The sequence below is a fragment of the Mesoplodon densirostris genome, chromosome 9 (assembly GCF_025265405.1).
Source record: "Mesoplodon densirostris isolate mMesDen1 chromosome 9, mMesDen1 primary haplotype, whole genome shotgun sequence".
NCBI classification, from domain to species: Eukaryota; Metazoa; Chordata; class Mammalia; order Artiodactyla; family Ziphiidae; genus Mesoplodon; species Mesoplodon densirostris.
The window spans coordinates 101549521-101573651 of NC_082669.1; the positions used below are offsets into that span (position 1 = coordinate 101549521).

Here is a 24131-nt window from a genome sequence, read left to right on the forward strand (position 1 = left end):
AATTCTAAGGAACTGCTGCTAGCCACTGGGTAGGTGGGAACTGGGGGAGAGGGTGATATTTCTAAATGGTAGGTGGAAAAGAGTGAAAATAATTTCTTTCCAATAATGAGCTTGTTCCCAGTTGGCGAATATGTATTTTTAAAGCCATGCTAAATTAAAGAATCCACCTGTTTCCCTAGTAGTTTGTTGCACATGGGTGCAGGGAGACTGTGGGATATCCAGAAGAGCTCTATACATAATTGGATTTAATTGCTCAACGAGTTACTGGAGGCTTCTTTAATCAGAATGGAAATAAGGAGAAGCTGAGATCACACAGATACGTGGTACTTAAGTGAATAAACCAGTGGTGTGTCTCCATGTAGCTGTTAGTTGGTAGAAGGAAAGCCGGGCTGGAGTTAGGGAACTTGCCAGGTTACTTTCTTTTCTCCTCATTTCTGCAGCTCTGTAGTGTTTTCTGCTGAGAGGCCTTCTTGGCTAGGTTGTAAAGCTCTTTGGCTGAGATGGGTGACAACGCTGAGGACAAAGAACTGAAGCAGAAATTGAACTTTTCCTCTTGTGAGGAAGAGCACGAGAATGAAGAGCAGAAGGAAGCACCAGAGAGCGAGGAGGCCCAGAGCCGAACCCCAGAGAAGTCTGCAGTTCAGGAGTCAGGACTTGCTCAGGAGGCACAGCTTACGCCTCTCAGAACTCCCCTTAGTAACGTACGTGACCTCAACACATTTCAGGAAAAAGACCAAACGAGTCCAGGTCAGGGTCTGAGAACGCCAGTGTCACACTCTCTCACACGTCCTGAAACCCCAGCCCCGCCAGACAAGGGCAAGCCGCCACGCTGCGAGGGCCCCTGCACTCCCAAAGTAAGTCCATCGTTGGGGAGGAGGGAGCCGGGCCGCTGAGGTCTGTGTTCCTTCGGTTCCGCGGACGGAGAACGAGGGCCCAGTCCTATGTATGTGTGACAGATCTGTTTCACAGGCTGTATCTATCTATCTTCAGTTACGTATTTCCTGGTGAAAATGAAGAAGAGTGTAAAGTTACCAGGAAACAGAATTAAGTGTCTTGCCAGCTGTCTTTTTTTTTTTTTTTTTTTTGGTACGCGGGCCTCTCACTGTTGTGGCCTCTCCCCTTGTGGAGCACAGGCTCCGGACGCGCAGGCTCAGCGGCCACGGCTCACGGGCCCAGCTGCTCCGCGGCATGTGGGATCCTCCCAGACCGGGGCACGAACCCGCGTCTCCTGCATCGGCAGGCGGACTCTCAACCACTGCGCCACCAGGGAAGCCCCCCAGCTGTTTTCTTAAAACCATTGGTGTAGGCCACAGATAAATCTTGGGTGGGGAAAAAGTTCCTAGTGAAAGAATATTGGAACTGGAAAAAATATTGAGATCTACAGCCTGACCGGTACTCTACCTATGAGAAAACCAAGGTCTCAGGAGAGAAAGTGGCCTGTAGCTCAGCCAACGGCAGAGAAAGGACTGAGAAACATGATCTTTGGGGCTTGGTCTACTTTTCTTGCCATTATGCCAACTGGCTCTATTTTTCTGTGATTATTTACTAATATTTCCTAATATAAGGATGTTCACATTCACTATTTAACATACTTTTTATCTCTTTGCTGCTGCTCTTTCCAGAAAGAAGTCCTCTCCCTTCCTTGGTCTAGTGAGGTACAGGCTCTTATATGTGAACAAGGAGGTAACTTGTTGATACTCCTTTATAAGCTGAGGGTGGCAAATAGGTAAAGGTCCCAAGTAAGCCGATTCCTTTATCCTTGCTGTGATTGATCTCCTATTATATCATTCATGTTATTAAAGCCAGGACTGGGGCAGGGTTACCTCTAATAGACTGGTGCCGTGGTGTGTGAGCTTTAGGCCTGGAATCAGCTCTGCTTCCTGCTGGCTCAGCTTGAGGTGCTTAAATCATCATGTTATTACATCTGTGCTTCTGGCAGCACAGTCACTGCCAGCAGGTCTCTTTTGTACCTGCTGAGTATGGGTACCACAACTACCAGCAAATACTAAGCTTCTTGTTTGAATGGTAGACAAACTACTTCAATAGGCGCATGCGTCTGTCTGTGGGTTTTTCAATGGTCCCAATAACCAATCAATTAACCATTAATTTTCTGAGAACCCACTGTGGGCTGGGAGCATGAGGCAGTCTCTGGCAGGGAAGATGTGCCTACGGATACTATGTGATAGGTGATTCAAGAGTGGTCAGAGTTCTCTGGGTGGACCGCTTCTCAGTGGGTAGTCAGGAAAGAAATGAAGGTGAAGGAAGCATATGCAGGGCAATGAAAGTTGGTATGGTTTTACTACATGGAAATTATGGGGAGAGTGGGCTAGGAGCATGTAGTTCAGAGCAAGAGTAAGCAGGCAAGGGGACACGCACAGTATGTGTATTTCATCCACTCATTGAAAACTTAATTGAACACCTTGATATGTTAGCAGACCTTCTGCTGGCAAACCCTTCACTACCTCAAAAAGTATGAATAAAGGTAAACAACAACGGTAAGTAAAGTTCAGATCAGGTATGCTAGAGGACTTGTAGAGCGTGATGAGAAATAGTAGGGAATTAAGTTTCGAGATATCCAGGACACCTTTCCAGAGGAAGTAATGTTTGAGAGCCGTCTTACAGGATGAGTCGCAGTTTGCCAGGAAAAGAAGGGAGTGAGAGCTCGAGGCTGAGGGAAAAGCATCTACCAAGCTATGGAGGGGAAAGATCACGCTACACCTGGAAAACCGCTTGTTATTCAGAGTGGCAGGGGTCTGGCAGTGAGCCCAGAGTAGGTAGGTAGCAGCTACACTGAGGTTTTATCCTGAAAGTGTTGAGAGAGCCATTAAATGGTTTTGGTCAGAGGCAGTTTTGAAAAATCATGACCTTCATGTGAGGGATGGAATGGAGTGGGAGAGACCCTGGGGGCAGGGCAGTATTCATAATAGATCTAGTGAGAAAAAAGAAGGGCCTGAACTTGGATAGTGGTGGACAGTGATAAGTTGAGAGATGCTTAGGAATTGCTAACTGACTTGATGGAGGGGTTGAGGGAAAAGCAGGGACCTAGGGTGTTGTGAGGTCTCCTGCTTGTTTGACAGAGTCGATGGTACCTTGAATCAAGGTAGGTCACCTTAGAGGATGTACAGGTTTGGAGAAAGAGATGTGGTGTAAATCGTTGGATAAGTGGTTCTGCAATGCAGGAAAACCACCTAAGTTGGAGATCTATATTTGGATATCATCAGCATTTAGGAAGTTGTTGAAGCCATGGGTGTGTATAAGTTTACATAGTCTGTGTGCCAGAGTAAGAAGAGGAGGGGTCCAAGCTAGGGACCCTAGAATGCCAAGATTTGAGGGACAGAAAGAAAACAACATTTGGGAGGGAAACTTGAAATGCAACTGGGAAAGTACACACTTTACGAAAAATATAGTTTGGATCAAGGTCAGAGGAGAGAGGCCAGGGGGATGATAATTCATAATGTTGTGCTAAAGATAGGGATGCAGAGGAAAGGAGGATTGGCTTAGTTCAGCCTTGCCCGAGGGATAGGACCAGAAATCATGGGAAACGACTTCAGGTCCCCATAAGGACTTCCTAGCAGAATTATCTAGAGATAGAAGAGCTTCCTTAGGAGGCAGTAAGGTCCCTGGGGCTAAATGCATTCAACTCTATTTGATGACCACTTGGTAGAAAAACACTGTACCAGGGATTCAAGCATCAGGGAACTAATTATACCAACTGGGCCTTTAAAGTCTTTCCCAGTCCCTGTGATGTTGTGTCTTAGTGGGAGGTTGCCTCCTTCTCCTCTCACCATCTTCAGAAGTCAAGGAGCTATTCCCCAAATTTCCTTTCTCTTAATCATCTGTAGTAAGAGCTGTTACTTATATAGAATTAGCTACACTCTCTGCAACACGTTTATACTCTCAACCTGGTCATCTTTCCAGAAATTTTCAGTCTACTTTACTTCTAGGCAGAACTCACTTTCATAAATCTTGTTGCAAGCTGTGTTCTTTTAGATTTCAAAAGGATTACTCATAATTCTATCATTTTGGCAATAAAGTCCATATTAACATAATATATTTGCTATATTGTAAGTGGAGTTCACAAAATCTATCAGCCCTCATACTTCCAGACTAGGAATTCTCATAGTCTTCCTTGATAGGAATACTTTTCCTTACTTTTATCTGAAAAGTTTCTAGGCCTTTTTGTTGTCCTTGAACTGTAGCAACTGGAACTATGTGCAGCGTCCCAGGTGTGGATGCCCCACTGTTTCATATGTGACAGATGCATTTTATTTTCCATATGATAATCAGCATCACAAAAAAAATTGTTTCAGAAAATGATTTACTATAATTCTAAATTCATTTCCTGAATCACATTGACAACTGAGAAATGTCATATAGTATAAGTTTATTTCTTTTGAACCAATACTCAACCCTTACAATAAACTTATGGGAAAATTGTTTGTCATTGATGGCTTTGTCTGATAATATCCCCAGGGCTGTTGACCCTCTGAACTCTAAGACATATGTAAAACCCTCAGCAAAACTCTTGACTGTGTCAATTTTTCTTCACTTAAAAAAATGTTAGGCTACTATGTGGACTCTATAGCTTCCTTCATTTCTGCTTCTATCAGTCAGTTAATGAGTATTTATTTCTGTTTCTATCATTAATCTAATAATGAGTATTCATTAGTAAGTTTAATATCCATTCTTTGTAGCCTCACATTCTTTAATTACATTTTTATATACTGAATCATATTGTAATCTAGCTTCTGCTTCTACACTCAAACGTCATGTGCAGAGAATATCAAAATAGAATTCTTTTCCAAAGGGCCTCACAGTGCAATGATTACACTGTGAGGTTACATCATGGCCCCTGTGTCTACTACTGTCCTCTTGAGGATCTATTACCAGCTATTCCTCTGGCCCCTGGCACTTAGGTCATAATAGCATTCTGCCGTCTCATCAGAATTCTTTGTCTTTGATTTCTCCCCTATGTCGTTTGATTTAGTTCTGGTTAGGTTTTAGGCCGATGTTCTCTTACTGTACCCCACTTGGAGTGGTAAGCCCTGCACATTTTCCTATTGACTGGTATGCTAGTTGTAGCCACTGCAAAGCCTTGCATCTTAAGGGCTTAGAGTATTACTTTTCAGTCTCCTTACCCCACTTCCTGGAACTTTTCTCAATTTGTGCTACATTTTTAGTGGACTTGGAAACTTCTTTTTCCATGTTTAGATAGTCTAGGAAATCTTTCCCTTACAAAGTGATTATTTCTGAAACATCAATGAACTGCTGATTAACAGACTGTGCATTCCTTAAGAGCCAGAATTCACCTCTGGACCCTTCAGCACCTAACCCAGCATCTGCTACTTAGTAGGTACCAAACAAATATTGGGATGAATAATTGAGGGGAAATTAACTATACAGTCTGAGAACATAAGCACCAGGTCTTCTAGAGTCATTTTCATTTGTTTAAGCTGAAAGGTCATCTTTGAAAAGCTAGAGGTAGGACTAGAATTGGTGGTCTCATAGCTGACTATCAGAATCGCCCAGGGGAAGAGGGTGGAGCTTAACAAAAGCACAGATTGCTGTGCTGATCCCAGGAATCAAAATATCTAGAGGTAGACTGGGAATCTGTATTTTTCATAAGAGAACCAGTTACAGTGTTTGCAGTGAACCAGATATCCTCTAAGGTCCCTTTCAGCCATAACTTTCTTTGGTTCAAATATTAATTAACTAACGGATACAGAACCATTTTTTAAAAATTACCTCCATTCTGATTTGTCTTTTGTCATCCTCATTCAGGGCCAGGTGAGCCAGCCGGGGATCTCTTCAACAGGGAAGCTCCCCTCCCGAAGCTCTAAGCATCTGAAGCTCACACCTGGTCCCTTCACCGATGCGATGACCTCACTGGCTCTGATCAATATTAATCCCTTCACTCCGGAGTCCTATAGGAAACAATTCCTTAAATCCAACGGCAAGCGGAAAACCCGAGGCGACCTGTAAGTGTCCTGTTGCTATGACTTTTGAGAACTGATCTTACTATTGCCAAGTGGAAGGGGGAGTGTTAAAGATTAGGATTAGGGCTTCCCTGGTGGTGCAGTGGTTGAGAGTCCGCCTGCCGATGCAGGGGACACGGGTTCGTGCCCCGGTCCGGGAAGATCCCACATGCCGCGGAGCGGCTGGGCCCGTGAGCCATGGCCGCTGAGCCTGCGCATCCGGAGCCTGTGCTCTGCAACGGGAGAGGCCACAACAGTGATGAGGCCCACGTACTGAAAAAAAAAAAAAAAAAGATTAAGAATAAACAAGAAGTCTGTCTGAATGAGTCGACACCATGTTTATATATATTCCCTCCTTTCTAAATGTCAGTGCTGGCTTTAACCTTCTTTGTCACAGAGATCGTAACACCTTTCCATTCTGAAGTGTACCGTAAAATGCCTTCTCTTTGAAAGAACAGGGCAGAGTAAGCAGTAGATCTGTCTTATATTAGGAAGTTGAATGGGCTATGGAACTGCACTCAAGGGCTCCCCTCTGGTTACTACGAATCCAGCAGTTGGGGAAGGTGCAGTTCCCATTCCAGAGAGTGTATTGCTGTTTTGAGTCTAGTGGTGTGACTGGTGATGAGAGCCATAAAGCAAGGATTTGAACTTCTCTGCAGGTGATGGAAGGCTTGCTGAAGAGAAAAAGAGAGTACTGCTTTTGAAGGTGCTAATAAATGGAAAGCCAGCTGCACTATTCCACAAAGGCCACTGAATGGTAGAAATCACCTAAATAAGGAGAATGCAGATTACTCAGGGACATTTCTCTACTGTGTCCTCCATGCTGCTTTTTTATAGAATGGAAGCACCTCTACAACAGGCCAGTCATTTATGCTTAGATGTACTCAGCAAAATAAATGCACAGCTAACAATCTAAAAGCCTGTAGAACAGTTAATATGCTGTGTTCTTTTGGAATCCATGACTACATATTAATCAGCCTTGTAGCCAGAATAGGTTTTTCTCAATACTATTTCCTGGATCTTAAGTAAACAGGACTTCAGCACAAGCACACTGGTCTATTCTTGCTACTGACTATTCCACTGCTTTTAGCTCTTTAGGATTCTTTGTAAACCTTCAGAGTGAATGGCTTCACCTCTCACTGAAGCTAGCAGGAAAAGACTGCTGATTTGAATTCCTGGCCCTGAAAGTGATGACATTTTAGTACAATAACTTAGTGATTCTGAGAGGGTATTTCCCCCTCTTTTTCACCGTGGCATTGTTATTTTATACAGTATTAGAATGTAGTATTAAATGTAAGTCACAAGTGTCCTGTGTCACCTAATTTGCACGAGTGTAATGTCCTCCACTTGCCACTTCTACCCTGTACTTGTCCAGAAGAAGAACCTAGCTGGCTGATCTAGAAACTGAAATTTTGCTTAAAGATCCAGGATGCATCTGCTCATGCCAAAGAGGGTGTCCGTCAGAGACTTAGCTTAATGAAAAGTAATTGAAAACATCTTAGCCAGGATTAGAGCACATTCTGCTATACTTACAGTTGGCTTGTGAACCTAAGACAGGCCGGGTTCTAAGGGAGGCGGGTGCTGCAGGGGAAATGTATACTGGTGGTGAAGAGCCCTTAGAGTTTCAGATATGTTCTGTGCACTCTCTTGATCCGCATCTCAGCATACCTTGTTCCATTTGCCTAAAACCCTGTTCTTTTCTTTTAGCTGGTTCCTACTCATTCTTGGAATCTTAGCTTACATGTCCTCTCTTTTGGGAAAGGCTTTTACTCTTCAAATAATTAATTGGGTGCTGTCTATGGTATCCCTTGATATCTTGTTTTTATCCTGTCCTAAGTTCTTGCATTGAAAATTTCTGTTTATCCCTGTGCCCAAATATAGATTGAAGAGGGGAAGTAATTGTCTTATTTACTTGTAGAGTCCCCAAACCTAGCATAGTACTAGGCTCAATAAGTGCTAATCGTACTCTGATATCACTTTTTTTTTTCCAAGTGAGGAAGCTGGTCCAGGAGAAGGCAAGGTGGAACAAGGGCTGCCTGCCAAGGTGAGCACAGTTCTCTGGTCCAGCTGTCGTGACACAGTCATTTCATCCTGATGCCTCCTTCTTTCTCCCTGCCTCCCTCCTTTCTCCCTTCTCTCCTCTCCAACCCTCCACACACCTTGTAGTAAATATGTTTTGCAGCTAAATTTATCTGGGCTCTCATCAGAGTCTATATTCTTAGCGAGTTGTTACTTTACCAGACAATGTCTAACAAATATATTGCTGAACCATTACCTTGGAGTATTCTTAAAGCCTACTGCTACTGTCTTTGATCTGGGGGAAAATTCTATACTCCAGAAGAAGTGAAGGGAAAATCAAGATATTTAAGGTCCAAAAATGAATAAGACAAAACAGAGAAAAAGGGCATAAAGCCAGAGGTCTATATGTAAAATTTAGCTCTTAAATGTGTCAGTATCCATTGATTTTTATAATGTTGATCTAGTAGCCCTCATTTGATAATATAAACTAAGAAAATCATGCTGTAAATATTACCACCAGAGATGTTTGTTGCAGCCTTAACTGTAATAGCGAAAAAAAAAGGGGGGGGAGTACTGAATGTCCAATAATAGAAGAATGACCAAGTAAATTATAAAGTCAGTGGAATATTAAATTGCCATTAAGATGCTTGAACATAGGCATGTTTTCATAACATTATAATGTTCAGTGCATGTAAGTGGGAGGTGGGAGGGTCGGGGAGGGGGAGGGAGTGATATGGATGGTAAGGTGGTACTTGGTGTCTGAGATGAGGATGGTAAGGTAGCAGGTAAGCACTACCAGCACCTTCAGGCCTCTGATCAGAAGTGTGGGTTCCTAACTGATTCACTTTGTTATAAAGCAGAAACTAACACACCATTGTAAGCAACTATACTCCAATAAAGATGTTTAAAAAATAAATAAATAAATAAAATAGTAAAAAAAAAAAAGTGTGGGTTCCTCATGGGAAACAATTAGGTTTGTCTGATTCTACAGCATCATTTTGCAAAAACAATCTTCCTATTAGAGGAGATGGAGAGAGGGCTGGTAGCTCTAGCAAATCCAGACTTGGAGGAAACAGAGCTTGAGACTGGCTAAGGGCAAGGGAAATTATAGATCTTGTTGATGAAGACAGGCTGGGACTGCATGTTGAAAATGAAGAGCTAGTAAGAGTCAAGATATTTTAAGCACTTAAAGTTGGATGGCAAAAATTCTTGCTAAGGAGGATATTGGGAAAAAATGAGTTCACAGAGACGAATCAGCTTGGATTGAGATTCATATAAATCTCTGTATATTTTTGTCATCATAGCCACCATTTACTGAGAATTATATATATATATACATTTGTAACATATATAATTCTCATGTGATGTTTGACAGGACCCTGAGGCATAGTTGCTATGATCCTCATCTTACAAATGAGAAAACTGATAAAGGAGTTCAGTGACTTGCTCGAGTTATTTACTAGCAGAGCAATGAGTGATGTTGCTAGTTGGCCAGTAGTGGGAGTGGTTGCTATATCTGAGCACACATTCTGAAATAATCAATTTGACAATTTTGTTCTCCAGACTAAGATTTTTTGGGAAGCAAACTGAACACAGTATGTTTATTCAACTTGAGATGAAACATCAGCAGCCAGAGTGTGAGACAAGTAAACAAGAGTCAAAGAGAGGTATTCTCTTTGTTTAACATCCTCCTCCAAGAGCCCACCCACTCCTTCAGCTAAGGACAGTAGCTCTGGCTGTGAGTGAGGTGTCCCCTCTAGGCACATATAGGGAAGAAGAGTATGGCCAGACAGAGGAAATAGTATAGAAAAAGATGTAATACTGTAGCAAAGAGAAATGTCAGTACAGAGTTGTATGACAGGTTATAAAGAACACAGAGAAGGTAGTCAGCAATTGTGGCAGGGTTGCAGAGGCGTTTGTCACCAAGAATATTGATGGATTTGCCTCAAAAGTCTTTTTGAAAACTTAGAGAAATTTAGGAATAATATGCCTTAATTTTATTCTCACAATATGTTAGGGAGAATTATTTTTTTTACTGAAATATTTCAGAGATGTGTTCTACGAGAAACCAACATGGCTTCCCGCTATGAAAAAGAATTCTTGGAGGTGGAAAAAATCGGGGTTGGGGAATTTGGTACGGTCTACAAGTGCATTAAGAGGCTGGATGGATGTGTTTATGCAATAAAACGCTCCACGAAACCTTTGGTAGGATCATCAGATGAGTGAGTACCTTTAAAATGTACTAGAAATACACACTTGGATTTGTCAAAGCATTTTGAATCAGGGCACTGATGTCATTTGCTACTTTTTTTTAATCACTACCCCCACCCTGACCCTCTGAAAGTTGTCTCACATTCATAACCTTTCTGAATTTTCAAGATCAGAGATAAGTTATTTCCTGAAATATACCATGAGCATTTGGGATCATGTTGTGTTTTTGTTTTGTTTTTTGTAATTCTTGTGGCTTTTACTACTGGTCTTACTGTTTTTTTTTTAACGAATAGATTTATGGAATGATCTTCTGGTGCCTGTTTAGTTCATCAGAAATATTACCAAGTTATTATTAACTCACTGGTTATCTCTACTTTGCATTAATAATAAATTCAATAGTCAAGTTTCAAAGTTTCCTTCCTTGTAAGCAAGGAAAAACTAACAAAAATTTAAATTTCATTCCCAGAACTAAATGTTCAAAAGTTCTTCCTTTCCACAAGGAAAACAAATATTTTCAGATTCAGCCATTGCTTTTTATGAACTCTGGGGAATATAATACTAAAATGCTGAATCTGACATCAGTCTTTGGAATTCATTTGAATAATGAAATTGATCAAGTACTATATTTTGCTTTTTTTGTGTTGAATTTCCTATTGCATAATGAATATCTGCCCCCAAGACTGTCCCTGTGACTACATCATACTGGCTGAGTTTAATATTGACTATAATGATTGTTTAGCCTTCATAGGGAAGGTAGAGGGCCCATCACAATATCCACAATCAAGTCCATTTCTTCTTAAGCCCATCAGGGTTTTTAGATGGTGATACAGTGAAAATAAGAATCAAAGCAGGTCTGGGCTTCCCTGGTGGCGCAGTAGTTAAGAATCTGCCTGCCAATGCAGGGACGCAGGTTCGAGCCCTGGCCTGGGAAGATCCCACATGCCGCAGAGCAACTAAGCCTGTGCACCACAACTACTGAGCCTGAGCTCTAGAGCCCACAAGCCATAACTACTGAGCTCACGTGCCACAACTACTGAAGCTTGCGCGCCTAGAGCGTGTGCTTCGCAACAAGAGAAGCCACAACAATGAGAAGCCCGCACACTGCAACAAAGTGTAGCCCCCACTCACCACAACTAAAGAAAGCCCGTGCACAGCAATGAAGACCCAACACAGCCATAAATAAATAAAAAATATATAAATAAGTTTGTTTATTTAAAAAAAAGAATTAAAGCAGGTCTGCTGCTGAGGTAATAACCACCTAGGATTCCTCTCTACATATGTCATGTTCAATCAAAACACCATGGACTTTGGTCCAGGACAACCAAGGTTCTGGTCTTAGATCTACTATCACCAGCTTGACTTTGGGTCAGTCACTTAACTTTCTAAGGCCTTAATCCTTGCCACTATATCATACTGAGGCGTTACAAACATTAAATGTGATAAAATAGTAAGCAAGCAGTGAGCACTCAGTAAATGTTCTGCCATTGTTAATAATGCCTCATAGCTTGTCTTTTAAAAACCTTTGTATGTCTATTATCTTGATGCAATTTTCTCAGTGCTTTTCCGTCTCTTAGGAATTTGGCTATGCATGAAGTTTATGCTCATGCGGTGCTTGGGCACCACCCCCATGTGGTACGTTACTACTCTGCTTGGGCAGAAGATGACCACATGATCATCCAGAATGAATATTGCAATGGTAAGTACGTGGTCTAATATCTCTGGAGAGGGCGATGAACTTTTAAGTCCTCAGAAAAAAATCTTTGCCTCCTTCTTGTAGTTCATGGCAGGTATATTAGAGTCATACCTAAAAGTCTGTACTACTGTTTTGTTTGGAAACAGAGAGCTGGAGAAAATGAGTTGAGCTGGAAAGGAATTTCAGGCTTATGCTGTTACGTATTTCTTTCAAAGCTGATGCACAGCTAATACACAGAAGCTATCACATCCTTCACACTTTAATACTTAAAGAGAACACTTTCACCCTGGTGGTTTGAATGGTAAATCATCCTTTTACCATTTACTAGGTATTCTAAAAGATGTAAGCCATAGTCCCTATGATTTTGGGGAAGGGATGGTAAACTTATAGAGCCAAATTTGGATTAATTTTGAAGTGGATTCCTGTGTTTGGGGATTGTTCATGTTTCTTGCTGCTTCTTACCTTTGAGCTTTAAGTATTCTCAGGAGAGTAAGGGCATGGGGTGGGGTGCTGGGACTGAAACTTAGTGACTTCAGATATGTTCTCCTAGGTCCTTCAGGACCATATATACACCGTAACCAGTAAAACCTTTTTTTTCTGGGCTACTTAAATTATAAGAGTGGTCCTTTGGATTAACATATTTCTAATCCATGATATTTCTAATCTATGATTAAGGGGTGACATAACAGTAGCTGTGTATTGTTATTCTCGGAAATACATTTTCATCAAAATGTTCAGTGGTAAAGTAGAAAAGTGCTACCAGTTGAATAGAAGCTTGCCATCATTTTAGGATGCATCCATATTTTGCAATTCATATTTTAGCAGCAGTAATATTGGATAACGGCATCCCCCCCAACATATACACCCACCCTGAGCTTCTTTAATAGTACAGTCTGTCTTTGGGTAAGTTTAATGACCACTGGATAGCCCTGAGTATGTACGTCCAGCCTGGCTTTTGAGGACAGTGATCAGTGATAAAGCTTCATCACCGTATACATGATTGATTTTATAAGTAGGTAAGTAAATAACATTACGAGTTGCTAAAAACATAGAAAATGGTATAGAAGACATATCCTATAAAATAATGATTTGGCATTTCCCTTATTGTTTCCTTATAGCCTGATTTTCTCATAGCCTTACCTGTGAACTTCATGAGTTTTTTTTCTTAATAAGCTCACCCCAAATCCCTTTTTCTAATAGTTTCTTTGGGATTAAAAAATGGACCCTTTGCTTATACTTGTGATTGAGAGGTTGAGACTTTCGTATCATCTTCTCTTCTTAATTTCCTCTTATCATAACCTGAGATTCCCTATTCTTTTTCTCTCTTCCCTCTCTCTATAAAGAAGATTGATTTTATTTCCATGACATTCAGCTACTAACAAAGAGAATATTAAATTAAAAAATTAATAAAGTGAAACACAACTAATTTTAACCTGCAGGCAATGTAAATTTTAACTGGGGCAATGTAAAAGTTTCAAATTTTCAAAAAGAATAAGATGAAGTGATCTATTACAAATCACCTTCTAATTCTTTTCAACATTTGAATACCTTCTATAGGCTCAACACTGTATTAAGCTCTAGGGTGAGAAATACTGTAGCGTGAGATAAGGTAAGTAAGTCCTTATCTTCAAGGAGCTTTATTCCATCTGCTCTGTTAAAGTGAATACAAAAGAGACAATCTGATGCAAAGCCATATGGTACAACTGTGGATACAAAGCATTCAGAGCGGATGAATGTGAGCTTGAGGCCATGTGGTGGGATGGGCCTGGGCTTTAAAGTCAGGCAGACCTGGGTTCAAAATCCAGCTCTGGGGCTTCCCTGGTGGCGCAGTGGTTGGGAGTCCGCCTGCCGATGCAGGGGACACGGGTTCGTGCCCCGGTCTGGGAAGATCCCACATGCCGCGGAGTGGCTGGGCCCATGAGCCATGTCCGCTGAGCCTGCGCGTCCAGAGCCTGTGCTCCGCAACGGGAGAGGCCACAACAGTGAGAGGCCCGCGTACCCCCCCCCCCCAAAAAAAATCCAGTTCTGTCCCATAGTAGTTGTAGGATCACTGGGATGTTATTTAATCTCAATGAGTAAAGAGACAGTAATATTTACTTAAGGGAGTAGTTTGAAAATTAACAACAATATATGTCAAACGCTAGCACAATATCAAGTCCCAATACAGAGTAAGAACTTGATAATACTTGTCATTAGCATATCCGCAGAAAATCTCATAAAGGAGGTAAGACTTGAATGAGACCTTGCAGAAGGATTACTAGAGTTTAGGCAAGGAGAAGGAAGACCACCCAGTTAGGGGAACAGCAGGCAGGCTAAGAGCACCGTGCTGGGAACCGGTCTGGCCTAGCAGATGGTAAGGAGACTAACAGGCCTGAGATGACCCTACAGGAGGAAATAAGATCAGCAAGGTAAAGGGTGGGAAGACTGCAGTGGGTTGTGAAAGCCAGGCAGTGAGTCTGACTAGATGGGATAGATTATGGGGAATCATTGTTTGTTCATCATGGAGGCTCACCAACTTCACTCAACACTTGCCAATTAAAATGGGACTGTGATTTAGCAAAATGTAATTCACATACATTGAACCTTTCATATGTGAACTGATCATGGAAAATAAAGCATGTCCTTATACCTTGTTTGTAGTTAAGGATAATCCATGTTGAGGCTTTGCTTGATGGCTCTAAGTAGAGGATAATAAGCCCAAAGTATGTGTGAAGAAGTACAGTAGTCAGTGCCTCATTCCTTCCACTCCCTCCCCACTGCATCCTCTCCCTCTTTCTCACCTCTTCATCCTTATGCCCTGTTTCCCCATGCCCACCCTCACCCCTCACCCCTAGCCTCTCATAGCAGTCCGGCTGGAACATGTACGCTTATGGTTTTAACTCTGATTATAAGTTAGATGATTTTGATAACTTAGATTTTAACTATTAGAGGCTAACAGTCATCTGATTTCCCCTCCTGTCCCTCCTGAACCCTGAACTAATCAAAAGTTCCCTCCTTCTCTGCCACCCTAGCCAAGATCCCCTACAAGCCACCTCTGGGCCAGCCTCAGAAATCTGAAGGTTTTCTGGTAGCAGGCTGATTCTGCAACAACCAGGATTCTAACCAATTCAGGACTGGATGATTAATCTCTCCCTAAAGGCAGTATTTTCTTTTGACATCTCTGTCACAGAAGTTTTACTGGGCATGTTCCCCTAGAACGGTGGTTCTCATACTTGCTCAAGTGATGTGACATCCAGAAGTCTGTGTCTTCTGTGGAACACCATGAATACTGGTTATATTTTTCCACCAAGTAAGGAACAACTCTACCAGCAGGAAAATATGCTTTGTGTTGTTGGTAGCAACTTAAAATCAAGATTGTGAGAATACAAATGTATGAACACAATATCCTGTTGAATTGTTGGTCTGCTTTTTGCATTTCATTGTTGGAAGGCATTTGCTATTTATTTGTTTCGGTATCAGTTAGGCCTCACGAGCAGACAGGAAAACATGGATATATTTTTCTTAAGTTTTTTTTTTTTTTTTTCCTGCCAAGTAGGGCGAGTATCTTTATTTTATCTAAAGGAAGGAATTCAGCAACTCCTCTCACAAAGGTGGTTTGAAAAGAGCTGCCAGGAGCTGGCTGTTTCCTCCTAGGGCACCATGCTGGCAGGAGCCAACTCCAGCGGGGAGCCTTGGGTTACAGAGCTAAGGCTCCAGTGCAGCTGGGTGAGATTAGGAGGACTTAAGTTTACACTCATTCAGTATTGCTATGTCTATAAACACACGCTTCCTTGTTAATACTATTTAGTAAAGAACAGTTAACTATGCTCTTCTATAAGAGTGTGTGGACAATCAGCTTTAGCTGTAGCAAAATAAGGATATTCTAATACAGTCGTATAAATGATTACTTTCCAGTAACCCCTACTCTTCTAATTACCTCTTGGCTATCTTTAATATTACCTATAGAGATTCTGAGTAACTAAAAGTGCTGCTAGCACTGGTCTAGTTACCCTTACTAAATATCTGCAGCTCTTCAGGGGATTAGAAATACCTCTGCTTATAATCTAAAGGAACATATTAAGTGGATCCTAAGTTACCTAGGATGCTTCTTTCTTTCCATACCTTTCATAGGGTCCTTGACTCAGCCTTTCTTTTCCCTCTGTTGCCAGAATAGACATTCAGTTCAGGAAATACTTACTACATGCCAGACCTTGGCACAGTGAAGATGAAAGAGCTGTGGGCCCTGTCCTAAAGGAACACCCGGGCTAGTGGGGACCCGGGGGCTTTGTCACAGCTCATAACCTTATCCGCAAACTTGGTATTGAGGTGACTGCACGTTTAACAAGCACAACGCACTGTTTCTTTACTTAATCTTCCTTTCTAATTAATGTCTTTAACAGTCCATAAATTCTTTCCTAAGAAGACTCCCAGGGGAAAAAAAATAACCTTTACTTTAGCTCTTTTTGTGTTTCTGAAAGGGGCTGAATTCTGCTTTCTGAACTTATTTTCACATGGCAGCTCAAGCTTTAAATTCAGTTTTACATAGATACTTTAAAATATCGATTTCCTTAAAAGTACAGTTACCATCTCAGATCCTCCTGTTCTGATACATACTTGGAGTGTAGAGCTGTGGGCTTTCTGACAGGGGGGGGTCCCAGGAGTCTCTAATTTGACTGAAGAGGCTGCCAACAAATGCTAATTAATGAAACAAAGGGTTCAGAAGCATTCTAATACCTTAGGATAGGGGCATCTAAGATCAGGTAGTCAGATGAGCCGGGGCCTTATCTTTTTATTGATAACAATGATAAATAGTTGATATACAAACATGGTGGCTCAAATAGGGTTTAGGTGTATATGGAGGTTTTATATTTTCCTTGGATCAGCAATCATTACATGTTCTTATTTCATGATATATATTTTAATGGAATGAAACTTGAAGCCAATTACATTAAAATTACTAATGGCCTATAATTACTAGCTTGATACCAACATGGAATTATTCATCAACATCATAGTAGCTACATGACTAGGGATGATTGGCCTTCTGGTTAATAACTAGGTAAAACTTTAAAAATGTTAGTTGGGGCATACTCAAAGCAATAGGGCCACATATTGGATACCTAGGATATGGCATTTTCTTTTCCTCTTTAAAGGCCCTTAATTCCTCTTTCCAATATGTCTATGGTATAGACAGGGAGCAGATCTTATGTTTCAAACTCACACTGAAGCAGTTTATACTTGCTGGACTGCGTTCACTCATGAGGAATTTATTGAATACGTACTATGCTTTCGTTTATAAGATTCATACCTTTTCTCTCATTTTGTGGGGCTACTCCCTGTTTTTCTTTCCCAGGTGGGAGCTTGCAAGCTGCTATATCTGAAAATGCAAAGTCTGGCAATCATTTCCAAGAGTGCAAACTCAAAGACATCCTTCTACAGATTTCCCTTGGGCTTAAGTACATCCACAACTCTGGCATGGCACACCTGGACATCAAACCTAGTCAGTACAGCTCTCCTCCGGCGGTATTTAGTTCTTTCCCCACTGTTGTCAGAATCTATGCCTGCGTGTCTATCAAGTGTCAAAGATGCTGTTTGCTGGCAGAATCCCTTTCATCAGTTCCCCTTTCCCCCTTCCCTGCCCAAATTTCAGTTAAAGAGCTTTAGCCATTTCCCCCCTGGGCCTAGAGGACAGAGAGTAAAGACTCCCAGATAGTGAAGCAAAAGTATGAAAATAAGTGTTTAATTTACCTCATAGATAAGTGACAGCATATTGGCTGCATCTTGACTTTTTACAGCTGATGCTCTAACTCTTTCTAACTCAGCCCTGATCGAAGTGAGCAGCAATGAATGGTTTAGGCACTCATTAATGTGAAATGCGAGGAAATGTGGTTACTATTTTGTGGTTTTGATTATTTCTTTGTTTTGAGGCCACCAGCCTCTTCAGAGGATGGAGTATGTTTGAGGTTTAAGTTTCACTGAAATAGGTATTATCAATCACTCAGCTGTTCAGAAGTAGTGTGAGAGATTCCATGGAAGAAAAGAAACCTTGGTAGCCTTGTTACATGCACACAGAAAAGGAGGGTGACTGAAATGTTATTTACAGAAAAGAATCTCGGGTGAAAAAGTTTAGGATTCATTACTTAACGACAATTCTGTATTTTTTCAGGTAACATCTTCATATGTCATAAGATGCAAAGTGACTCTCCAGTAGTCCCAGAAGAGATTGAAAATGAAGCTGATTGGTTTCTCTCTGCCAATGTGATGTATAAAATTGGTGAGTCTGTCTTGTAACCTGATTGGTATACTATGATCCTATAAAATTTATGCGGACAATTCTGCTCCATTTATTCCAGTTTTAAGAAAGACATGCTTTTCAAGAACTCTATTTCTTTTTTTCTTTTTTTAGGTGACTTGGGTCATGTGACATCAATAAGCAAGCCCAAAGTGGAAGAGGGAGATAGTCGCTTCCTGGCTAATGAGATTTTGCAAGAGGTATAGATTAGGGAAATGGAGGGTATTTTATAATCCATTGAACATTTTGAGTCTCAAATGAACGTTGACAGTGCAAGAAATGAAAAGTATATATTTATAATTTAAATTTATATTATCCTTTTTCTATCCAGAATGGAGACCAAAGATAGGAGAGAAACTTTTGCAAAAAAAAGCGTGGGGAAAGCTGGCTCAAGCATGGGTTAATCAAAATTTTTATTATTTTTTGTGAAGGTCCTTTACTGTTTCTAATACTTCTTAGAATTCTTAAATTTATGGATTTCCTAGTAGGAAGGAAGCCATTATTGGTCAAACCCATCTTTATCATGCTACTATCCTTTTGATAGCACTTCCAGCTTTGGTCATTGGAATGACCTTCACTTATTGCTCACCTTCTAAGATGTCTGTGAGTCTGGCCTAGGAAAAGGGTATAAGTTTCTACAGGATAATAATCAGGGGGGAAAAAGAGGAGTCTTTCCTATCTGTGATCAGTCAATCTATGCTTCAAGCCTCTTTGAGCCTGAGAGAGCAAAATGGCGCTGAGATTCTGCCTCAGACTCTCTGGGGCAGGGCATTGCTAATCAAGTGGATTTGTGCTGTGTTCTGTCTTCCCTAGAGATAGACCACTAACCACAGCAGCTATAACCTTGCCCACTGCGTCTGTTTAAGTTCATGTGCATTCAAATGAATCTCTCTTACCAGTTGTGTTTTAGTCTAGACTCACTTCACTTGGCGAACTAACTGGCGAACTTCCTGTCTTCTGTTTTGAAGAATTATCAGCACCTTCCTAAAGCAGACATATTTGCCTTGGGATTGACCATTGCAGTGGCCGCGGGAGCAGAGTCATTACCTACCAATGGTGCGGCGTGGCATCACATCCGTGAGGGGAACCTTCCAGACGTTCCTCAGGAGCTCTCCAAAGGATTTCACCAACTACTCAAGGTGGCGTCTCTAATGAAATGAAGAGAGGACAGAAATGTCTGTTTTTTAAAAAATGTAATGGCAAATAGGTGAGAAAAAGGAAATGGTGGTGCCATCGACAGAAGGGAAAGGAAGCAGGACTAGGAAGCCCAGAAAAAACAGGACAGACTGAAAGGTTCTCTAGGAAACTTAGAGCATATCATGAAAACCTTTTGTTGTAGTTTAAAAATCCTAGTGTATTTTTCATTTACCTTTCCTAATAACCCTGCGAGGTGGGCAGATGAGGAAACCAAGACTCAGAGCAGTTCCTTGACTTGTATTTCACTTTCGATAATTGATTAATTCCAAAATCAAACCTGCTCTTAGGCTCCTATTTCAGGGTTTTAACTACTGTCAATGGTAACAGTGAAATTACTCAAAAAATTGAATTTTGTGTGTATAGAGGAAATATAAGTTACTTTATTAATGGATAACTGACAATCCCACTAGTTATTTGAGCAGAAGAAAGGCATAATGTTAATTTAGGAATCTATGTGTTCCTTGTCCTTAATGATACCTGAGTATGTGAAGGGACAAGGAAAGGAAGGTATTATGTTGAAACAAAGAGAGGTACAAAAATACCTACACTGTCAAGAAACTAGAATTATACTAGAAAAGCAATGTATATGTAAGACTTGCTTCATGGCTTAAGGAACCGGAATGGTTAGAATCCCTAAAATAGCCTTAGAAATATCTACTCTCTTGGAGATTAAATTTGAGTTTCACAGTTTACCTGAACACTTCAAATTTAGTTCCAAACTTGTCCTTCCTCACTTCTGCTTCCCTGAAAGAAGACAAACCTTTCCTCACAGTGGTCTTCGGTTCATAGTCTAATCACCTATTTCTGTGTGTAAATTGCTCTTAGATTTAGTTGATTCTGAGTACCTCAGTGCTGTCCCTGTGCTAGGTAATACGCATATGTTAATTCATTTAATTCTCACAATAGTCCAGAAGGTGAATATCACTATCCTAAATATAGGAAAGGGAGACTGAGTTTCAGCAAAGGTACGTGACTTGCTCAAGGCTACATAATAAGTGGTGGAGCTGGCTCTGAACGTTGCTCCCCAAATGGAAAGGTCAGTGTTTTCTTCATTATTCGACACTACTAATTTCCATATATTAGGTATTTTCTACTGTATTCCAGTCATTTTAGGCTATACACATCCTCTACCTGAAGATAAATGCTGTAGGAATACTGTCATGGTGGGATATCCTTAATTAATTTTAAGTGAAAAATGAGCACGTTATGGTAGAAAGTGAGCTGAACTAGGAGTTGGGTAACCCGAGTTTTAGTCTTGGTCCTGTCAATAACTTAGACAAGCCACTTTTTATCTCAGGACCTCAGTTTCTTCCTGCTTAAAATTAAGGCAATTAAGCTGGTTCATCATTCATCCAGCTCTAAAATATGATACTTAAGGACAACTCAAAGGTATGGATGACTGATGCTACCAGATAAGGATGATATTCCTGTCCCAGGTGGAGCTAAGTTTTCATTTATTTATTCCCTTTGTACAAAGGAGAAACGAGTTTCACAAAATCCACCAGCAGAACCTGGGTTGGAGTTGGCTTGGGTGGGGAGAATTTTCCCAACAGTGAAGGTTCTATTTCCTCCTTTTTGGTCCTACCTCATCAGAACATGATCCACCCCGATCCAGCAGAGAGACCTTCTGCAGCAGCTCTGGCCAAAAGTCGAGTTCTCTGTCCCTCTCTGGGGAAAACAGAAGAGCTTCAGCAGCAGTTGAACTTGGAAAAGTTCAAGACAGCCACACTGGAAAGGTAGATTTTGGACGCTGGAGTTGAGAAAGAATCTATTTATGTACTACTCACAGTGACATGACTGGTCTGATGTGTCTTCTCTATGGATTCAAGTGGAATCCAACAGTATGACACAGGGACCCCTGCCCACAAAGAGGCTAGTAGCATGGGGCTCTTTGTAACAAGGGGCTGGATGCTCCATGACTAGATGGCTTGAGAGAGAAAATTCCAGTCAATGCAAATGAATACAAGGAAATACAACTGGTAAAGAAAAATTAGCAGGATTCTGAGTGACCAGAGTTTTAAAGTAACTGGTGGATGATCACCCGATATAAGATAACCATAGTTAAAGAGGGAAGATATCTATTAGAAATCCATTAAATCTTGGGGGCAGGCACATATTCTGTCTTGGCAAATGTTTAGAGAAAGAAGTATTTTTCCAAGCCAAAGGAAGCAGTCCTATTACTTATGCATGTAAGCTTGTATTCATGCAGGCATTTATTTATTAATCTATTCCTTCATTTAACAAATTAATTAATTAGATAGGGTGGGCTTGGTATTATAAAGGTCAGGAAGTGATGTTTGAGCACGGTTCTGAAGGCATTTTAAAGTAATTATTACATACTGTGAACTGTTGAAAATATAAAAGCAGATGAAAAATGGTCCTTGTCTAGAATAAACTTAGAGGTCCAGTTTCTTTTGGATGCACAACCCATCTTAAAATGATTAGTTTGAAAAGTCCCCCAAGTGATTTCTTGGCAATGAGCTGTGGAAGCTCTAACTGAGCCTTTAGTCAGGTAATCCTTCCTAATAAGCAACTCAATATTTTTTTGCTTTTTGAAATTGTCTAGACCAGGGGTTGGCATACTTTTCTGTAAGAACGAGATAGTATTTCACCCTTTGTGGGCCATATAATCTTAGCTGCAACGACTCAGCTCTACTGGAGTGATGTGAAAGTGGCCATAGACCATATACAAATGAATGGGAATGGCTGAGTTCCAGTAAGACTTTATTTACAGAAACAGGTGGCAGGCCAGATTTGACCCATGGGCTGTGCTTCACGGACCCCTGGAGCTTTTGTATATAGCCTCTAGAGTTGTTCTCTTATTTTTCTTTAATTTTAAAGACCATTTATGCCCCAATCAGTAGAATTCAGTAAGCCAAGCCTGCTGTGTGTTGAGGCACGTGTGAGGTAGCCATTTTTTAAGATAATCACAGGAGCTAATTTTCTATTCCGTGTATAGTTCAGGCTTGTTTCTATAAATACTGAAATAAAAAGAAAAATCTATATCAGTTTTTTTTCACTTTTTAGAAAATTTTAAATTTAATTTTTTAAAAACATCTTTATTGGAGTATAATTGCTTTACAATAGTATGTTAGTTTCTGCTTTATAACAAAGTGAACCAGCTATACATATACATATATCCCCATATCTCTTCCCTCTTGCGTCTCCCTCCCACCCTCCCTATCCCACCCCTCTAGGTGGTCACAAAGCACCGAGCTGATCTCCCTGTGCTATGCGGCTGCTTCCCCCTAGCCATCTATTTTACATTTGGTAGTGTATGTATGTCCATGCCACATCTATATCAGTTTTGATCATAAATATTATCTCTAATTTAGAACTAAGTAGCGTACATTTTTCCTCTTTAATTCCAGAGAACTGAAAGAAGCCCAGCAGGCCCAGTCCCCCAAGGAATGCCACAGTGTCCCTGGGGTCTCTGGGACCCCCACGGGATCAAGAAGCACCAAACGCCTGGTGGGAGGAAAGAGTGCCAAGTCTTCAAGCTTCACCTGGGGACAGTCTTCCCCGTAAGAACTCCTTTCACACCAACTCACCTTTTATCCCCAAAATAGATACCGACTGTGTCAACCTTTCTCTTGTAAAGGGAGAAACTGACAGACTTGGGTGCCCAAAGATTTCAAAAGCCACTCCTAATTTAGCGTTTTCAGCCAAGATCCTACAGCTATCAAGACTTCCTAGCAGCAATGGTCGTAGGTATTATCATTGGTAGCCATTTCTCTTCTCTCTTGCTACATTCCTAACACCACCTGTCAACAGTTCATTCACTTCTTAGATTTGTTGATGCACAATGGAAAAGCATGGACTTCTGAACTGAAAGCAGCCCTTTGTGCAGCCTGTGGACTATGAGGCTGCCTACCTACCTATCAAGGATCCCAGGGACTGTCCGGGCAAACAGAAAGGAATTCAATTTTGTTTTGAGTTGAGGTAACAGCTTACAAGCAAGTGTGCCTGGATTTCAACAACATTTCCCAGGTTAGATGATTTTATTCCTCAAGGAATTTTCAGCCACTTTGAGCAAGTAGTTTTCTTACTGCATTCTCTGAATGGAGCCAACCCCTTTCCCTGATGTTGTATTTATTAAGTAAATGACTTCACCACCATATGAGGTGGGTAGAAATAAGACTCTACATAACTTCAAATTTCTGAGCTGGCTATTAACTTGTAGAACAAAACCACTGGGTAGAGGGTTCAAGGGAAATTTGATGTGGTTTGTTGTTCCTCAATCTATTTGCTTTGAGCCTCTTGTAACTGTTATAACTGGTTTTGATTCTCTGGTTGTCACCAATTTCTCCTTGATTTTAACAAAGTTGGCTTTGCTTCCTGTGATTTAACTTATTTTATCCAAATCCTTTACTCTGTATATATATTTTTAAAGGAATAGAATGTTTGTAAATAAAGGTTTTTATCTTGTCCAAAGCCAAATATGAGTAAAGCACTCGTCTTTATAAATATGTAACTAACAAAGAATAAGAAATTTACGTTGGAAACCATGAGTAGATAGGAGAGAGAATTCCATAGGCTGGTACTAACAGGTCTTGACTTTAAGGCCCAGCTTCACGGCCCTAAAAGCTAATAATGGCCAAGCTATGATAGAAAATAATGTTGGTCATAAAGGCATTTGAGAACTCCTGGTTGTGTCATATTGATGATGTTAGCCTCTTCATGGCTTGTAGGCTTTTTGGCTGCCTTGTTTTCTTCTTTTCCCTTAATTTTTAAAGGCAAATTAAGAAGTTTTTAAAATTGAATA

At 40.8% G+C, this 24131-nt stretch overlaps 1 protein-coding gene across 1 annotated transcript; it reads left to right on the top strand.

Annotated features, from left to right (window-relative positions):
- The first annotated feature begins 500 nt into the window (after positions 1–500).
- Positions 501–22894, top strand: WEE2 (WEE2 oocyte meiosis inhibiting kinase). The gene is made up of 11 exons (XM_060108584.1): positions 501–854; positions 5782–5978; positions 7968–8019; positions 10044–10216; positions 11780–11901; positions 17231–17377; positions 18044–18151; positions 18284–18369; positions 19138–19308; positions 20960–21102; positions 22738–22894. The coding sequence occupies exons 1-11, from the start codon at positions 501–503 to the stop codon at positions 22892–22894; spliced, it is 1710 nt and encodes a 569-aa protein (XP_059964567.1).
- Positions 22895–24131: the final 1237 nt, after the last annotated feature.

What these genes read in the sequence shown, in the direction of transcription:
- WEE2 (XM_060108584.1), top strand. Translation starts at nt 501, where the DNA reads ATGGGTGACAACGCTGAGGACAAAGAACTGAAGCAGAAATTGAACTTT. An exon ending in AGGGCCCCTGCACTCCCAAA is followed by an intron (nt 855 to 5,781) that starts GTAAGTCCATCG and finishes ATCCTCATTCAG; the next exon opens with GGCCAGGTGAGCCAGCCGGG. An exon ending in AAGACAGCCACACTGGAAAG is followed by an intron (nt 21,103 to 22,737) that starts GTAGATTTTGGA and finishes CTTTAATTCCAG; the next exon opens with AGAACTGAAAGAAGCCCAGC.